The sequence below is a fragment of the Rhinolophus hipposideros genome, assembly GCF_964194185.1.
Source record: "Rhinolophus hipposideros genome assembly, chromosome: 10".
In the NCBI taxonomy this organism is placed as follows: Eukaryota; Metazoa; Chordata; class Mammalia; order Chiroptera; family Rhinolophidae; genus Rhinolophus; species Rhinolophus hipposideros.
Window position 1 is genome coordinate 11078913 of NC_138056.1, and position 15358 is coordinate 11094270.

The 15358-nt window shown below is 47.2% G+C and overlaps 2 protein-coding genes across 2 annotated transcripts; one reads left to right on the top strand and one right to left on the bottom strand.

Moving 5' to 3' along the window:
* Positions 1 to 6660: 6660 nt before the first annotated feature.
* BTBD18 (BTB domain containing 18) lies at positions 6661 to 12523 on the top strand (the record flags this gene model as incomplete). The annotated part of the gene is made up of 2 exons (XM_081064610.1): positions 6661 to 6784; positions 10509 to 12523. The coding sequence occupies 2 exons, from the start codon at positions 6661 to 6663 to the stop codon at positions 12521 to 12523; spliced, it is 2139 nt and encodes a 712-aa protein (XP_080920736.1).
* A 727-nt stretch (positions 12524 to 13250) lies between these two features.
* On the bottom strand, positions 13251 to 15321 carry SELENOH (selenoprotein H). Its single transcript, XM_081064680.1, has 4 exons — positions 14738 to 15321; positions 14508 to 14653; positions 14267 to 14397; positions 13251 to 13427 (listed from the first exon to the last, which is right to left on the bottom strand). Exons 1-3 carry the CDS (start codon positions 14857 to 14859, stop codon positions 14297 to 14299), a joined length of 369 nt encoding a protein of 122 aa, XP_080920806.1. The 5' UTR covers positions 14860 to 15321; the 3' UTR covers positions 13251 to 13427; positions 14267 to 14296.
* Positions 15322 to 15358: the final 37 nt, after the last annotated feature.

Genomic DNA, 15358 nt, shown 5'->3' on the forward strand with positions numbered 1-15358 from the left:
AAAAAATCTAAAATCTATCCTGTGGACTGCTGATAAATGAATCTTCATAAAATTTTCATAATCTAGAATAGTGGTTAAGAGTATAGGTTCTGCAGGCAGACTACCTGGCTTCAAACCTTCCTCCTCTCTACACTTACTATGTGACTTTGGACAAATTATATAATCTCTATGTGCCTCAGTTTCCTTAACTATAAAATGGAGATAATAACTCTCTCTCACAGGACTGTTGTGAGAATTAAAATACACATAAAGTTCTTTAAACAATGCATGGCACAGTAGAAACTCACTAAGAATGAGCTGTTATTATTATCAGTTATCTAACCTGCCCCCAAAAGTGTCATTGGCTCATCATTGCCCAATAATAGCAACCAATGATGGAGCATCTCTCATGTGAGAGGCACTGTGCACTCATTAGCTGTAACTTCTAAAACACCACCATCGAATACTATGACCACCATTTTCCAGATGAGGAAATCAAGGCTCATTCAGCAAGGTTAAGAAACTTGCCTGAAATCTGGCTAAGAAGTAAAGCCCTCAGCAATCTGACTCCAACGTCCATGTTCTTTCCATCATCTTACACTATGATCAGGATAAAGGCCAAGTTCCTCATCTGCTTTCGAGGAGCCACATTTATTCATTCAGTCTACTAAAGTAACACTTATTAACCATAAACTGACCTTTCCTTATTATCCAAACTGAAATTCCAATTCCACTCCTCCTCAGCATGAATGTGATTTTCTAATCAGGCTGATCTAGTCATTATCCACCCCCTCATATTTGGTCTATAGTCACACAGACTCCATTGGTCTAAAGTGGCCAGAAAGGACTTCTCTCAGAGGTGCTAGAAGACCAAACAGGCATCACAGCATTTGTTTGATGGGCTTTAAATAAACTAGAACGGGAAATGAATACATTCAACAGAGAAATGAACAGCCTTTCATTATCTACGAATCTTCCCCTATTCCCTTATCACATCTTCTACCTCTACTTTCCATCTATTCCTGCTCCTCCATAGCACACTCAAAAGCCAAAGATGATTGCCGCAGGAAAATAATCAGTACAAGAAATGTTTGTTGATTGGTTGGTTCCTAGATCAGAGCCATATTCTAAAAATTCTGTGATTTTCTAGAAATGGATTGGTCTTGTTTCCCTCACATCACCACTAACAACTTGCAAGTATCTTGCCTTCCGTGTGTGTGTGTGTGTGTGTGTGTGTGTGTGTGTGTGTTTCTGTCTCCTCCATCAGAAGATAAGCTCCATGAAGGCATGAACAGTGTCTGTCTAATAATAGTGTATCCCCAGAGCTGGTAGATTTCTTGTATACCTCAGAGATGGAAGTATCTCGAGAAGAAGCCCAGGATGTGCTTTCTGCTGCCCGTCAGCTCCGAGTATCTGAGCTCGAATCCCTTCAGCTAGAGGGTGGGAAGTTGGTGAAGGCCCCTCAGGGCAGAAGACTGAACCGGGAGTGCTTACAACCTCCAACTGCTGCACCGGTCTCTGCCCGGGTGGTGGCAGCCAGCCGCCGCCCTCGAACTCCACTGCCTGTCACCCAGACTCCCTGTCCTCTTGGGGCAGTGAGGCTGAAGGCGTCGGGGGAGGAGGGGTCCCAGGACAGGTGCAACCGACAGAATGCAGAGAACTTGTCTGACAGTCTTGCGCTCAAGAGGAAGGCCAGAGCCTGCCCACCTCCACAAGAAAAAAGCTCTTCACCGTCAAGCCACAGTCAGGGACCTAAAGAGACTAAGAGTGACCCTGTCCTTGGTCCTACAGTGCTTTCCCCCAGCAACTTGTACCCCTCTGTGGATGAGCAACTGTTGCCCAGAAAGATCAGACTGAGTCGTTCAAAGCCATCTCCTGATGTCTGTACATCCAAGCCTTCCTGCATTTTAAGTGGACCCAGCTCAGCCTTATCGCTCATATCTCACAACAGATGAATGAGTGAATGAAGTCTCTTGGCTTACTAGTTATGTAACCCTGGATGAATCATTTAACATTAATGAATGTGTAGACAACATTAAAAATAAAATCATATACAAATAAAAAAAGAAAGCTCAGTGGTGAAAACTTGTTAAAAATTAAATTTATCTGAAACAGCTATCTCCAAATAAAGCATCAGAAGGATTAATATTCATTAGGGGAAAACTGTTTACACTCAGTTAATAGAAAATAAGACTAGTTCCACTTGCGTTATTTTAAGCACCTACTGTGAGCCAGGTACTCTTCTAGTAAATGTCGAGAATTATGAGACAGACAAGTTTCTTGCTCTCAAAAAGTTACTTTCAAGCAGGGGAAGAGAGAAGCTTAATAAATAAGATTTCAGATGGAGGACGATGCAGAGATTTAAAACAGACTGATGTGAATGACTCATGGTTTGTTCTAGACTGGACATAGGGACAAACTCTCTGGAGAGGTGACATTTAAGTTGAAATCTGAATGATAAGAAGTGGCCAACAATGAGAAGATATGAGCAATGGTAACTACTGATGTCAGAGCTCTCAAGTGTGGGGCTGAAACACACTGAATCCAGCAAAGCTGTTGGAAATGAGGGAGGGATAGACAGGAATCAGAATATGAAGGGTTCTGTAGGTTAGAGAAAGGAGTTTTTATTAGGTAGAGAAAAGCCTGTGAGAGTTTTAAACAGCAGAATGACATGATCTAACTCATATTTTGCAAAGATCTGGCTACTAATGTGACAAATGGATTAAAGAGGGAACAAAGTGAAAGCAAGGAAATTGGTTTGAAGGTCAGGTGACAATGACATGGATTTCACTACAGTAGCAGCAGTAAACATGGAGAGAGGTCAATGGATTGAGGATATGTTTAGAGATACAGCATTGCTTTTGGTTTGGGGTTTTTTTCCTTCCTGTTTTGTTTTGTTTTTGTTGATTGTGCATTGAATATTACATTCAGTTGTTAGTTTTACCACTCTCAAAGTTTGACTTCCCTAGCCACAGTCATCACCACTTACAAACAGAGAAACAAGAAACCATTAAGTGGTGAAACATTAAGGAAGAGCTGGAAAATAAAATTGTGTTTAAAAAAGAAATATTAAGATTATTATATAGGGCAGAGTGCTGAGCTGTGAAGACTCTACTTCCAAAATAGACTAACACAATAAATACCTAGGAGAAGAAAATTTTTTAAAAATATATTGTATGATTCCATTTATATGAACTATCCAGAACACGCAAATCATGGAGACAGAGAGCAGATCTGTGGTTTCCAGGGACAGGGGAGACAAGGAAATCAGGAGCGACTGGTTATGGTTATGGAGTGAGAAGAAATTTTTTTTTAAAAATCAACTCAAAAAAAAAACACTGGCTGTCCATACAGAGGAAAACAAAATATTTTTACTCCTTTCTACCCTCTGGTGGCTACACATTACCATCCAAAGTCTGTCCTTTTTTTTTTTTTTTTTTAAGCCTGAGGTAGAATGGCCACTTACCATTCCCTTCAGAAATTCTACTAACACAAGATTTAACTAAAATGATGTTGGATTAAAAAAGCAAACAACCAAGAAGTGAGTCCCCTCTACTTCTTGCAAATTAATCTAATCCCGATAACAACATGTTCACGAGAGGATAGGACATTTATATTTTTGTTACAACTCCGCGGAATTACCTGTAACCGCACTGGTACTCCACTTACTTAATCACATCCTGCTTCCCCAGTACCAGATGCCAGAAACCAACACGGCGCTGCCTTCTGTCTTTTTTTTCTCTTGCTTGCTCGCTTGTTTTTGTGTGACGCAAACAGTATCAAAAATCTGTCCTGCCCGTAAATTGTACGTCCTTTCACGAACGGCTTCCTCTTCAACCGATGACAACGACAACCAAAAATGTCTTTTGTTCTGGTTTCTCTTCCCATCTTAAAGACAGAGGCCTCAAACCAGGGGACACATTACCTGACTTGGAAGGAAATGCCCGACACTTCCCCCTCCCCCGCCCCCATATTTCAGTCAAGTACCTCAAACCCTTTTGAAAAAGTACTGGATATCCATAGACCCATTTGAGGGCGCTGTACTACGCACCGCTCCACATCTGGTCCCTTGCCAGGCTCCCTTGTAGGCGTCTTCCTTTCCTGGCTCCAGTTGACCTCTGCGGGGGGGCTGCTCGGTTTCGTCACACTTGGTCATCAGTGGCTTTGGATTCCGCCATTTTCATCCAGAGCTGGACGTCAGGCAACCTGGAACTGAAGCCAGGCCCCGGGGCCTAACGCGCACGGGGTGGGGGGAAGACCCGCTGTCCGGATTGATAACGTGGGTTAGCACTCCTACTCAATGTTTCATCTTGAGATCGTTTAATTTTGAATATCATCCCTGAGAACAGCTGTTTCCAGTCAGGAAGTGCGCTAAATAAACCATCTCTGGAAGCACAAGAGAGACCACTCTCTCGACGGGAAGTCCTGCAACCCCACCTCCCACCCTCAGCCACCAATGCTCCGAGGTTTGGGGGCTGGAGTGGAATCTGAGGGAAACCTGGAGTCAAACACTAGCCCAATGACCTCGTGCCAGAACATCCCTGGCCTTAGGAGACATCTAGGTGAGAGCGACGGGGAACAAGAGGCGAGGAGAGCCATCCCGGGGCTTTTGTCTCCATTAAGCCTGGAGCCCTCTTAGCAGGGCCGAGGCCATTTGCAGCCTCTTCAGAGAGAAGCAGAAGGTGTCCTTCCGCAGCCTTGGAGCCTATCTGATGGGAGGATCCTGCCCCTCTTTTCACAGTGTTTTCATCGAGTGCTGAGCGAGAAGTCGGCCGCCATCAGAATTCCTCCCCAGGAGGCCCTTCCCCCTACCTCTCGTGACCAGACCATCTTTCCCCAGCTCTCCAGTCCCCCGATTCTCAGCCTCCCGCCCAAAGCGCTCCTCTTCCTGTGATTGGCTCTTCCAGGAGCCTTCGGCCAATGGGGATGAGTATTCCGGTAGACGTAAGCCCGAGAGCTGGGGGGGGGGAAGGACGACGTCGGCCCTGCGACGCACCGTGCGGGAGGGCAGCGGCGCGAGGTCTGTGGCGAGGGCCGCGTGCCCTCGGGCGGCTCTTGCTGTCATCATCTCCCCGTGCATGAGGGTGCCGGGGCCCGCGGCAGGACGAGGGCCCTAGTGGGTGACTGCAAAGCCCCCGTGGCTGGAGCTGGTGGTGAGGGTGAACTCTGAATTCCGGCCTCCGGGATCCCCACGCTCCATTCCCAGAAACCTTCGCGCCGAGACGGGGGCTCTCTCTTCAAAAGGGTTGGGCCAGGGCGCCCGGAGCTTTGGGGTGCCCAGCTTTGCAGGGCCTTCCGTGAAGCCCTGCTTTCTCCGCCAACCCCGATTCCTTTCCTCCTGCCGGGGAGACGAATCCTCAGGCGATTCACCCACCGGGGCTGCTTTCGTCGACAGTCCTCCCCGCGCGAGGCTGGACATCGGGAGGAAGCAAGGCAGTCCGGACAGAGGACCCAAGCACGGAGAGGACGCCAGGAGCAATTCCTACAGAAGAGCCAATTCAGGTTGGGTCTGGGGGCAAGGCCAGGTGCTGGTGGATTGGGAACCTTCCCCAGGGCCTCAGTGCAGGCCCTTGCAACAGCTGCCAGCCTCAACCCCCATCGCTCTGGCTGGGATCGGAGTTGAATCTACGCTTTCTTAATTTACCTTTTCCCTCTTTTCTTTGCTGGTAGTTTGACATGAACTCTTCAGATCCTCAGCGCCACCTGACAGAAAACTGCACGCCAGGAAAGGAACGCCAGTTGTGCAGTGAGTGGCGGTTTCAGTGCAAACGCTGGAAATGTAGTCTGCCTTAAGTCAGAATATCCAGTGTGTTTTGAGAACGGTGGAACGCTTAATGATCCTTGCTCCATTGTTAGCCAGGTGATCAACCAGACTGACAAACCAAAAGGTCAAAGTCTTCACCAGTTTCCAGGGGAATCAGGCTTGCTTTGGTCAAGAACATCTGAACCAAGGGTGCCGATATCCTTATTTCTGTGCGATATCCTTATTTCTGTGCGAGACCTTCACACCAAGTCCAGCAGCTTCTTTTCTTTATTGTGCACCCTCTGCTGGTTAGTGTGGTAGAGTAGGCTCAGAGGAAAGGAGTGTATACTTACTAGAGAATTTTATATCAGTATTTTTGCTTAAGTGTTAAATTGAGGATTATACTCACGGAACTCAGCAGTGTGATGCTCTAGAAGAATATGAGTAGTCAGCACTGTAGGAGTCGAGTCTCAGTGGTAATGTGAATGAGGAAGTTTTAAGAGCAATAACTGCTACTATTGCAGGTGTTGGGGGGGGGGTGATAGTTATTTTGTACCAGGCATACACAGAGCTAGGCAATTTTACCTGCACTAAAACATTTAATTTTTAAAAACAGCCCTATGAAGTAACTACTGTTATTCCCGTTTCATAAATGAGAAAAGTGAGACTCAGAGAAGTTGAGTCATTTACCTGCGATTCAAATCTAGGTTTATCTCTGAGCTCCTGCATGGAACCACTATGATATTTTTTCTTGAGATGCAATTGGCATCATTTCTGGGCTTATGGCTCCCCAACTCATGCTACAATCTCTCACTTTTTAAAATTTCCCTGCATTTCAAAGGCAACAAAATCAAAATGACCATGGTTCTGAAATGTGTTCTCTCTCACCCACAGGAATCTGATCCATGAAAACCTAGGAAGTTTGTTAACAGACCAACATGTTTTCTCCTGCTAGTTCAAAAATCCTGTATAGGAATCCCCGATTCCTCCGGTTAGCTTTTCTGCAGCTTCATCACCAGCAGCAGACTGGAGTGTTCTGTGATGTCCTTCTGCAGGCAGAAGGTAAGAGACTACTGGGGCAGCCAGTTAGCTCAATTGGTTAGAGCGCGATGCTCGTAACACCAGGGTTATCGGTTTGATCCCCGCCTGGGCCAGTGGGAGCTGCGCCCTCCACAACTAGACTGAAATAACTACTTGACTTGGAGCTGATGGGTCCTGGAAAAACACACTTAAATAAATAAAAGTTTAAAAAAAAGAAGAAGGTAAGATCCTTTCGTTCAAAAAATTGATTCCAGCTGGGGCCACTGTCTTTGTGGATTTTGCACTTTTTCCCCCCATTTATCTACACAGGTTTTCTCCAGGTGCTCCAGTTTCCTTCCACATCCCAAAGATGTGCACGTTAGGTGAATTGGCGGGTCTGAATTGTGCTAGTCTGAGTGTGTGTGTGGTGTGTGTGTGTGTGTGCCCTGTGATGGAAGGGCGTCCTCTCCAGGCAGGGTTGGTTTGACTTGAGCCCTGAGCTGCCAGGATAGGCTTTGGCCACCTATGACCCTGAACTAGAGTAAGCTTATTAGAAAACAATTATCTGACTTGTTTTTATTAATCTTAAATATATGCATAGCTCACGTTTATTTCAATGTTTAATATTAAAAGTGTTTTGGTTCTTTATTTAGAATTTTGGTGACACTTTTGTGACCAGAATATGCTGTAGAAATTTAACTCTTCTTTATATCAATTAGCCTATGATAAAATTGGTTTCTTTATAGCCATTTCGCTTAAGGTTGCAGTTTCTAAGTACTTATCAATGACATTGAGGACTTGGCTGTAGTCGGGACTCAATTGAAAACTCACCATAGAATAAGATAAAATGAGTTTAGGACCATTTGTCCCCCACAGGACAAAACCAGAAAAAACTGTGTTATTAACACTTTTGAGCACCGTAAACTATTTGATAAGGAGCTGTTTGTTTCTAGGACAGTTACTATTTTCAAATGTGAAAATGAGACTTTTTCTCTTTAAAAAAATGAAACTAATTGTAAAGTGTTTTTACGGTAGAAATTCTATAAAATACGAATATAATGGGATGGTTTTGAAGACTGAGTTAACACATGTAAAGCACTTTGAACAGTGCTTTTAATGTACTAAGCACAATATGAGTATGTGTTACTTTTTGATGACACCATTATATGTTTCTTCATTTTTTTTTCCCTCCCCTTTACCCTACCTCCCCCCCCCCCACTCCGGTTGAAGCTGTTGTTTCTCAGTCTAGTTGTGTAGGACACAGCTCCCTGGCCCATGCTGGTGTTATGAGCCTTGAGCTCCCCCCACTGAGGCAGTCAGTCGTCGGCCCCTCACAGCAGCTCTCCCCGGCTGCTGGCCTCTCACGATGGCTGACGGCCACTCTCGCTGGCTGCCCGCCACTCCTGGCAGCACACAGTAGCCCATGGCTGCCCCCAGCAGCCCAGCTCCAGGGAGAGCTGGTGTTCACAATCTTAGCTGTAGAGGGCGCAGCTCACTGGCCCATGTGGGAATCGAACCTGCGACCTCGGCGTTAGGAGCACACCGCTCTAACCATTTGAGCCACTGGCCCGATTTTCTTGCTAAGCTGTTGCTTGTCTTCAAATTGATGGTTTTTGTTGATTGCTGTTAGACCTAAAAATATGTTAGTTCCACCTCTTCCTTTTACACTTGAAATGTTAAATCAGCATGAGGTAGAGCCTGGTATAGTATAAAAGCCTAAGACTAGGAGTCAGAGTTTAAGTCCTAGTTTTGTTACTTAGTAACTAAGTGACAAATGAGCAAGTGCTCATTTTCTTCCTTTATAAAGAAAAGAAGAAAATGCTACCTTGCGTAGCACTCTACAGAGTACATATACTGTAGTGTCTTAACAGCCTTCTGATGTGTTATATGGTTCAGGTTCTACAGGTGAGTGAATTGAGGTCTAGAGAGTTAAGTGACTTGCTTGTTAGTTCTCTTTGTAAGTGCAGAGTTGGGATTTATTCCTTAATTCAAAATAAAGTATCAATTACTGTATATGCTAGTACACTGTATTGGCATGGGCATACAGTATATATGAAGATAAAAAGTCCTTCCTCATAAGGAATCATGTAAGGGGAAGACATTCAAATAACCAGTGTATTCAAGTAACTGTGCAGTATGATAAATGACATAGTGGGTAAGTATAGGCTGACATACAGCATCCTTGACAGACTTGAGGAGGTTGGGAGATTTTCTTGGAGGAAGTAACCCATAGGTGAGGTCTGAATGACAAATAGAAGTAGGAGGAAGTGGGGAAAGATTTTCCCATTCGGAAAGAAAAGCACATACACAGAATTAGAGACGTGACCAGGGATTTGTGAGTGGCTCATTATGGCTAGAGTGCAGACAACAGGAAGTGTATTGACCAGATATTGCTAGAGAAATTAGCAGCAGTCATGTAAGGTCTGAAGTGTTATGCAAAGGAAGTAGGTCTTGTTCTCAGACCTTTGGAAATTATATTTAAAGATTTTAAGGTCATAATCAGATACCTGTTAGAAATAGCATTCAGGCTGCATGACAAGAATTACTGGATTATTCTTGAGCCCAGATAGGAGGCTGTTTTGTAACCCAAAAGAGAAGGAATGGTGTCCTTAACTAAGGCATTGAGAGAATTTTTTGGCTTTGAGCTGTTAAATTTACACTTGTTGCAGTTAACAGCATAGACTCTATAGCTACACCCCCTGGGTTTAAATCTTGTTGGTGCTACTTACCACAAAATTGTGGGCACATGACTATGCCCACAATATGGGGCAAATGTGGGCACAATTGACTCATCTGTAATAATAGCTACTTCACAGGGTTCCAGTAAAGATTAAATGAATACAGATAAAACCCTTATAACAACACCTGGCACATAATAAGGACTCAAGAAGTGTTCGCTTTTTAAAAATTAATGTTTGATTAGATGCAGTGGGTAAGAGAGAAGAATCAAAGATGAATTCTAGTGCTCAGTCTTGGGTAACTTGGTGAATGTGATACCTTATTTTGAAGAAACGGAAGGTTTTAGGGGGTGGGGAATGAGTTCATTTTCTAGAAATGTTGCATTGGAGGTACTTGTGGGACATCACTGTAGACATGCAGACTGTGTCACGTCTCAGGAAAGATACCTGGGCAGAGGTTTGGACCCAGGAGTCATCAGCAAGCCTTTGTGAATTGAAGCCATGGGAGAGACTGAGATTGCCAATAAAGTGAGAAAGTGGCTCAGGACAGACTGCTGGCTCTTAGGCAGTGGATACAGCTCAGGAGAGAATTGAGCCCTGATCCAAAGCTCATGACCTTTCTGTTAGACCACAAGCAGCTTCTATAAAACTTTTAAAATTCTCCTAAGTCACAAAAACTTACTCAGCAAGTATTTGATCCCCTAGTCAAGCTCTGGCTATACCTGAGTAAGCAAGACAGGCACAGTTTGTCGTCAGAGCTCAGTTTTAGTCAAGGAGATGGACCATAGATAGCTAAGTGCTGTGATAGCTAGAGTACCTCTCTGTACCCAGGAGGACCTAACCCAGATGCGGGGTAAAGTAGGGGAAGGCTTTGAAAGAAGTGATGTCTAAACTAGATTTTGAAAGATATAAACTGAGTTAGCTAGATAATGGCAGCAGGTCCCAGGAAAGCAAAAGCAACAAATTCCTCCTACTTAAACTTCCATGGAGAGAAATTGAGAGAAGGGGCAGCCTTTTTGGGTAGTCGTATCTGCTCAGCTCATGAACGTGACAGTCTGCATGAGATAAGTGTTTGGGTTTCCCTCCAGGTGAGGCAGTCCCAGCGCATTGCTGCATCCTGTCTGCCTGCAGCCCCTTCTTCACAGAGCGCCTGGAACGGGAGAGGCCAGCTCAGGGTCGTAAGGTGGTGCTGGAGCTGGGGGGCCTGAAGATCAGGACCCTTAGGAAGCTGGTAGATTTCTTGTATACCTCAGAGATGGAAGTATCTCGAGAAGAAGCCCAGGATGTGCTTTCTGCTGCCCGTCAGCTCCGAGTATCTGAGCTCGAATCCCTTCAGCTAGAGGGTGGGAAGTTGGTGAAGGCCCCTCAGGGCAGAAGACTGAACCGGGAGTGCTTACAACCTCCAACTGCTGCACCGGTCTCTGCCCGGGTGGTGGCAGCCAGCCGCCGCCCTCGAACTCCACTGCCGGTCACCCAGACTCCCTGTCCTCTTGGGGCAGTGAGGCTGAAGGCGTCGGGGGAGGAGGGGTCCCAGGACAGGTGCAACCGACAGAATGCAGAGAACTTGTCTGACAGTCTTGCGCTCAAGAGGAAGGCCAGAGCCTGCCCACCTCCACAAGAAAAAAGCTCTTCACCGTCAAGCCACAGTCAGGGACCTAAAGAGACTAAGAGTGACCCTGTCCTTGGTCCTACAGTGCTTTCCCCCAGCAACTCGTATCCCTCTGTGGATGAGCGACTGTTGCCCAGAAAGATCAGACTGAGTCGTTCAAAGCCATCTCCTGATGTCTGTACATCCAAGCCTTCCTGCATTTTAAGTGGACCCAGCTCAGTGCCCACAGCCCCTGGCCGGCGTCTTTGGCGACAAAAAAGTATAAATAAAGAAGCACCAGAGGACAAGCAGAAAGCTGGGAGAGTTAATCTTCTACACAGCACCCCAACTCCATCTGGTCTTGGAAAGACGGGTGGGAGTAAGAAGCGCAGCCCTGAAGTCAGGGCACCTAACTCAGACTCTGCAGAGGAGGGGCAGGTTGGCAGAGTGAAACTTCGTAAGACTGTCAATGGGACCTGCTGGGAGGTGGTGCAAGAGCCTCCCCTCAGAAACTCTCAAGATAGTCCTCAGATCCCAGAACCTGGAGACTCAGAAGAGCCTCCAGGGATGCAGCCATCCTCAGTTAACCAGCAGGAAATGTCATCTGCTACAACAGACCTGTGTCAGGACTCCCCAGTGTGCACTAGACTACAAGACATTCTTTCTGCTAGCAGCTCCCCGGGCCCCCCAGTGGTGAAGTCTGAGTTTGGGTCCAGTCCAGAGCTGGTAGGGAAGGAACCTGGGTTCGATGTTGACTGCAGAGAGCCGTATGCATTTGACACAGACCTGCTCGGGCAGCCCTGTGAAGCCGAGGAGTACCGAATCACAAGTGCTGCTGCCACCAGTGAGTTGGAGGAGATCCTGGACTTTATGTTGTGTGGCTCAGACATTGAGCCACCTACAGCATCTCTGGCGAGTGCCAGAGCTGAGGGATGTAGGACCCCTAGTTACCACCTGACAGAAACAGCAAAGAACTGGATGGAAGGGGAAGAATGGTATATACCAGACATGGAACTCTGGCCCAGGGAGCTCACAGGATTGGAAAAGGGACCTGTCGGTGAGAACAAAGAGCCAGTCGAACCCCTTAGCCCTCTTGTCCTGCCCTCTGAGATGAGTGAAGGGGAAGTGCTTTCAGTAGAAGGCTCTTGGACTCAAGACCTAGAAATTAGCAGCTCCGAGCCACTGAATGATCAGAGAGACAAACTTCTACACACTGACTCCCTTGACCCTCCCCAAAAGTACTACGGAGACCTCTCACCTCCCTGTTCACCCTGGGTGGAGTCTGGGCTGGAAGAGTCTCTAACTATGGATGAGGTATTGTACCCTGCTCCAGAAGCAGACAAGGAGGTACTTAGCAACTCTGAGCTGTTGGACCCGCTTCCTGCCAGCCCTAAAGAGGAAGAGATTGATGTGGTAGACTGGACATCAGAGGGAGAGCTGATGCCCACCGGTATCCCCTCCGTATGGCCTGACCCTTCCTCAGAGTCCGACACAGAAGTAGACATACTAACGTAGTGGAGCAGGGAAGGCAGTTTCAGGGCACTGGGAGGATAGAAATGTTGGCTAGCAGAAGGGGTATTGTTGACAGAGAGGCTAGCACATGTCCCGTTCTCCCCTCCCCTCCCCAGGCTTTGGGAGTCAGGCCTAAGTCAAGAAGTACCATGAGTAGAAAATTATGAATTTGAACCATCTTATTTCCTTGCAATCTATTTTACAGTTAGTGACTAACAAGTGAAATGATAAACTGTGTGGTCCCCCACTCTAGTGGGTCATAAGTAACAGCCAAGGCCAGATCTCCCAGGTTATGAGGCACTGCTAATTCAGGAAAAAATAACACCCTCCATGGCAGGAGTTTTATGTATGAGAATACATTCCAGAAGGTGCGAAGCAGTGCTGGAGTGGGACACTGAGTGGGTGGGAGTGACAGGATGTGTCCAGCACCGTCATGTGAGGCTTACTCTTGCCAGTATGGGGAGTTAGCCAGAACCTCCAAAGGGGCCAGGAACAGGTACTTCCATCATCACTTCCAAGAAGTGAGTTGAAAAGATATATTTGCTTTTAAAAAAAATAAATTATTTACTTTTCCCCATCGTTTTTACAAGTATTTCACATGCTCTACCAGAGAACCTAGGAATTCCAGGTTAATTTGGTGACCTCAGGCTATGAAAAAAACAAGGGACCAATTCCGTAAGGCTGGCTTTGTTCACCCCCACCATAAGATTAAGTTTTATTACTCAAATACTTTATTTCAACTTTTTATTAAACAAACCAAATCCAAGAACTTTTCAATGCCTTACTAGAGGGTTGCCTCACATCTGAACCATCATTTCTGGAGGGGTAGAAACCACAGCTTCAGGCACATGGCTGAAGTTTGGCCATGTCCCGTCATAAATGCTCCAACACCACCAGGGACAGAATGCTGTGAAAATGAGGGGGGAAAAGGTTAGAGCAGGGATCCAGACAAGTAGATAGCCTGAGGAAGATGTGCCCCGCCTCCAACCCTTGAACCCACAGACTCAGGAGAGTCAAGGATTGCCTCCTCCAGCCACATCTCAATCAACATACCAAGTGCCTGACCACATGCCAAAGCACCGTATGAAGCACTACAGATAAGACAAGGTCAAAGCCATGTGACCAGGAGTGAGAGTACTGTAAATGCATGCAGTGTTACTACATGGAGCTATTAACAGGCCATACTAGAAACGAAAAAACACGGTAGGGGTAAGCATACCCGAAGTCACACAAAAGATTTTGCCCATAAAGGGAAAATCACGACCCACATAGATAAGCACGTGTCAATGATTTTGTTTAACTCATAGATGAGGGAACCAGTGGTACTTAACCACTTCAAACAATCAAAACACATACCCTCAGGAATGTGGAAAACGAATATTTTAACAAAAATATAAAACTGGTCCATACCCCCAAGGTAATAATTAACTGCATCTTCATAAATAAGGAAGAACATAAATTGCATTTCTATAAATCATTACATTACCATCAGGCCTACGACTTAGCTCAAAGACGATTAAATGAAACATGGAGTTAGCACACGGCACACTAGAAAGGAAACTGATTTTTTACGATTTCCGTTTTCCCTACCAGTAAAAGGGAAGATTCCCAATAGAGAAAATGCTGAGGGCAAGTAACGAGTTATGAAAAAATGTAGCTCCTGTGTGAAAAGCGGGTAACAGGGCTGCTTGGCAACTAGGCACGAGACCAACGCAATCCCTCCCAACCCCAGGCCCCACTTCAAACCTCAGCATGAGGACTTCTGCCCAAACCTCCCTACGAAAGGTACTTCTTCAGCTCCCCTACCACCTCTGGCGGGTCGGGGAACTTGAGTTTGCGTGGGGGCCCCTTCTTGATCCCCGTCCAAAGCTCCGCACCTGGGAAAAGAACGGAATGAAGTTACTGTTATCTCTCCGCGGTTTCTGAGCATAGCCCTTCCTCCCCTCGGAATCATGCCTTCTCCCCCCAGACCCGGACCCCCACTCACTGCTGCCGTCCGGCCGCAGCAGCGTCACCTCGAAGCTGCCCCTCCGGGGCTTGGCCGGATTCACTTTGACTGGAAGCTCGGGGGCCTCCAGGCGCAGCGCCTGCCTCAGGGCCGCGGCGTAGCGCCCGTAGACGCGTCAGCTCGTGCTACGGGGAGACGGGGAGGGTCAGAATGGGGCCCCGGGTCTGCGACGCCCTGCCCCCATCTCCGTGACTCTCCAGGTCCCTCACCAATGCTCGATAACCACGGTCGCCTCCTCCACTCCTTTCTGGCCGCCAGCCCGCTTCTCCCGCTTGTCGGCCGCCGCGACCACCGCCGCCTCGGCCTTCCGCTTCCTCCCGCGGGAAGCCATGGCGCCTGGAGCTCGGCCCAGAACCGAGCCGACCTGGGGCGGGAATAGGGTGCAGACGTGGCCACTGAGCAGCCACGGAACAGTGCACGGCCCCGCTCCGACGTCCAAACCGCAGGCCAGAAAAACTGCTAGCAGAACAAAACTTGCCAAGCGGCGGAAAGCCCCGCGCCCGCGAACACGTGGTCCGGAGGCGGGACCTCCCGGCACAGCCACTCTGCCCGCAGGGTGGGGGGAGGTCCGGGGAGCAAGACCGAACCACCAGCGCCTGGGAGGGGGGTGGCGAGCACAGCAGGGGCGAGAATTAGGTATCTCTGAAAACAAGACTGGCTGCAGGTTTTTCTGTAACAGCGCATCGTGAACTCAACCCCCAGCCCTCAAAACCTACTCCCTGGGACCCGCGGACCAGTTCTGATCCAAGTTTACAATCTAACTCGGTGCGGTCCGTCCCCTGGTTTATAAAAACTGGCATTCACCAACTCTCCCCAGTCCTGGGGACCAA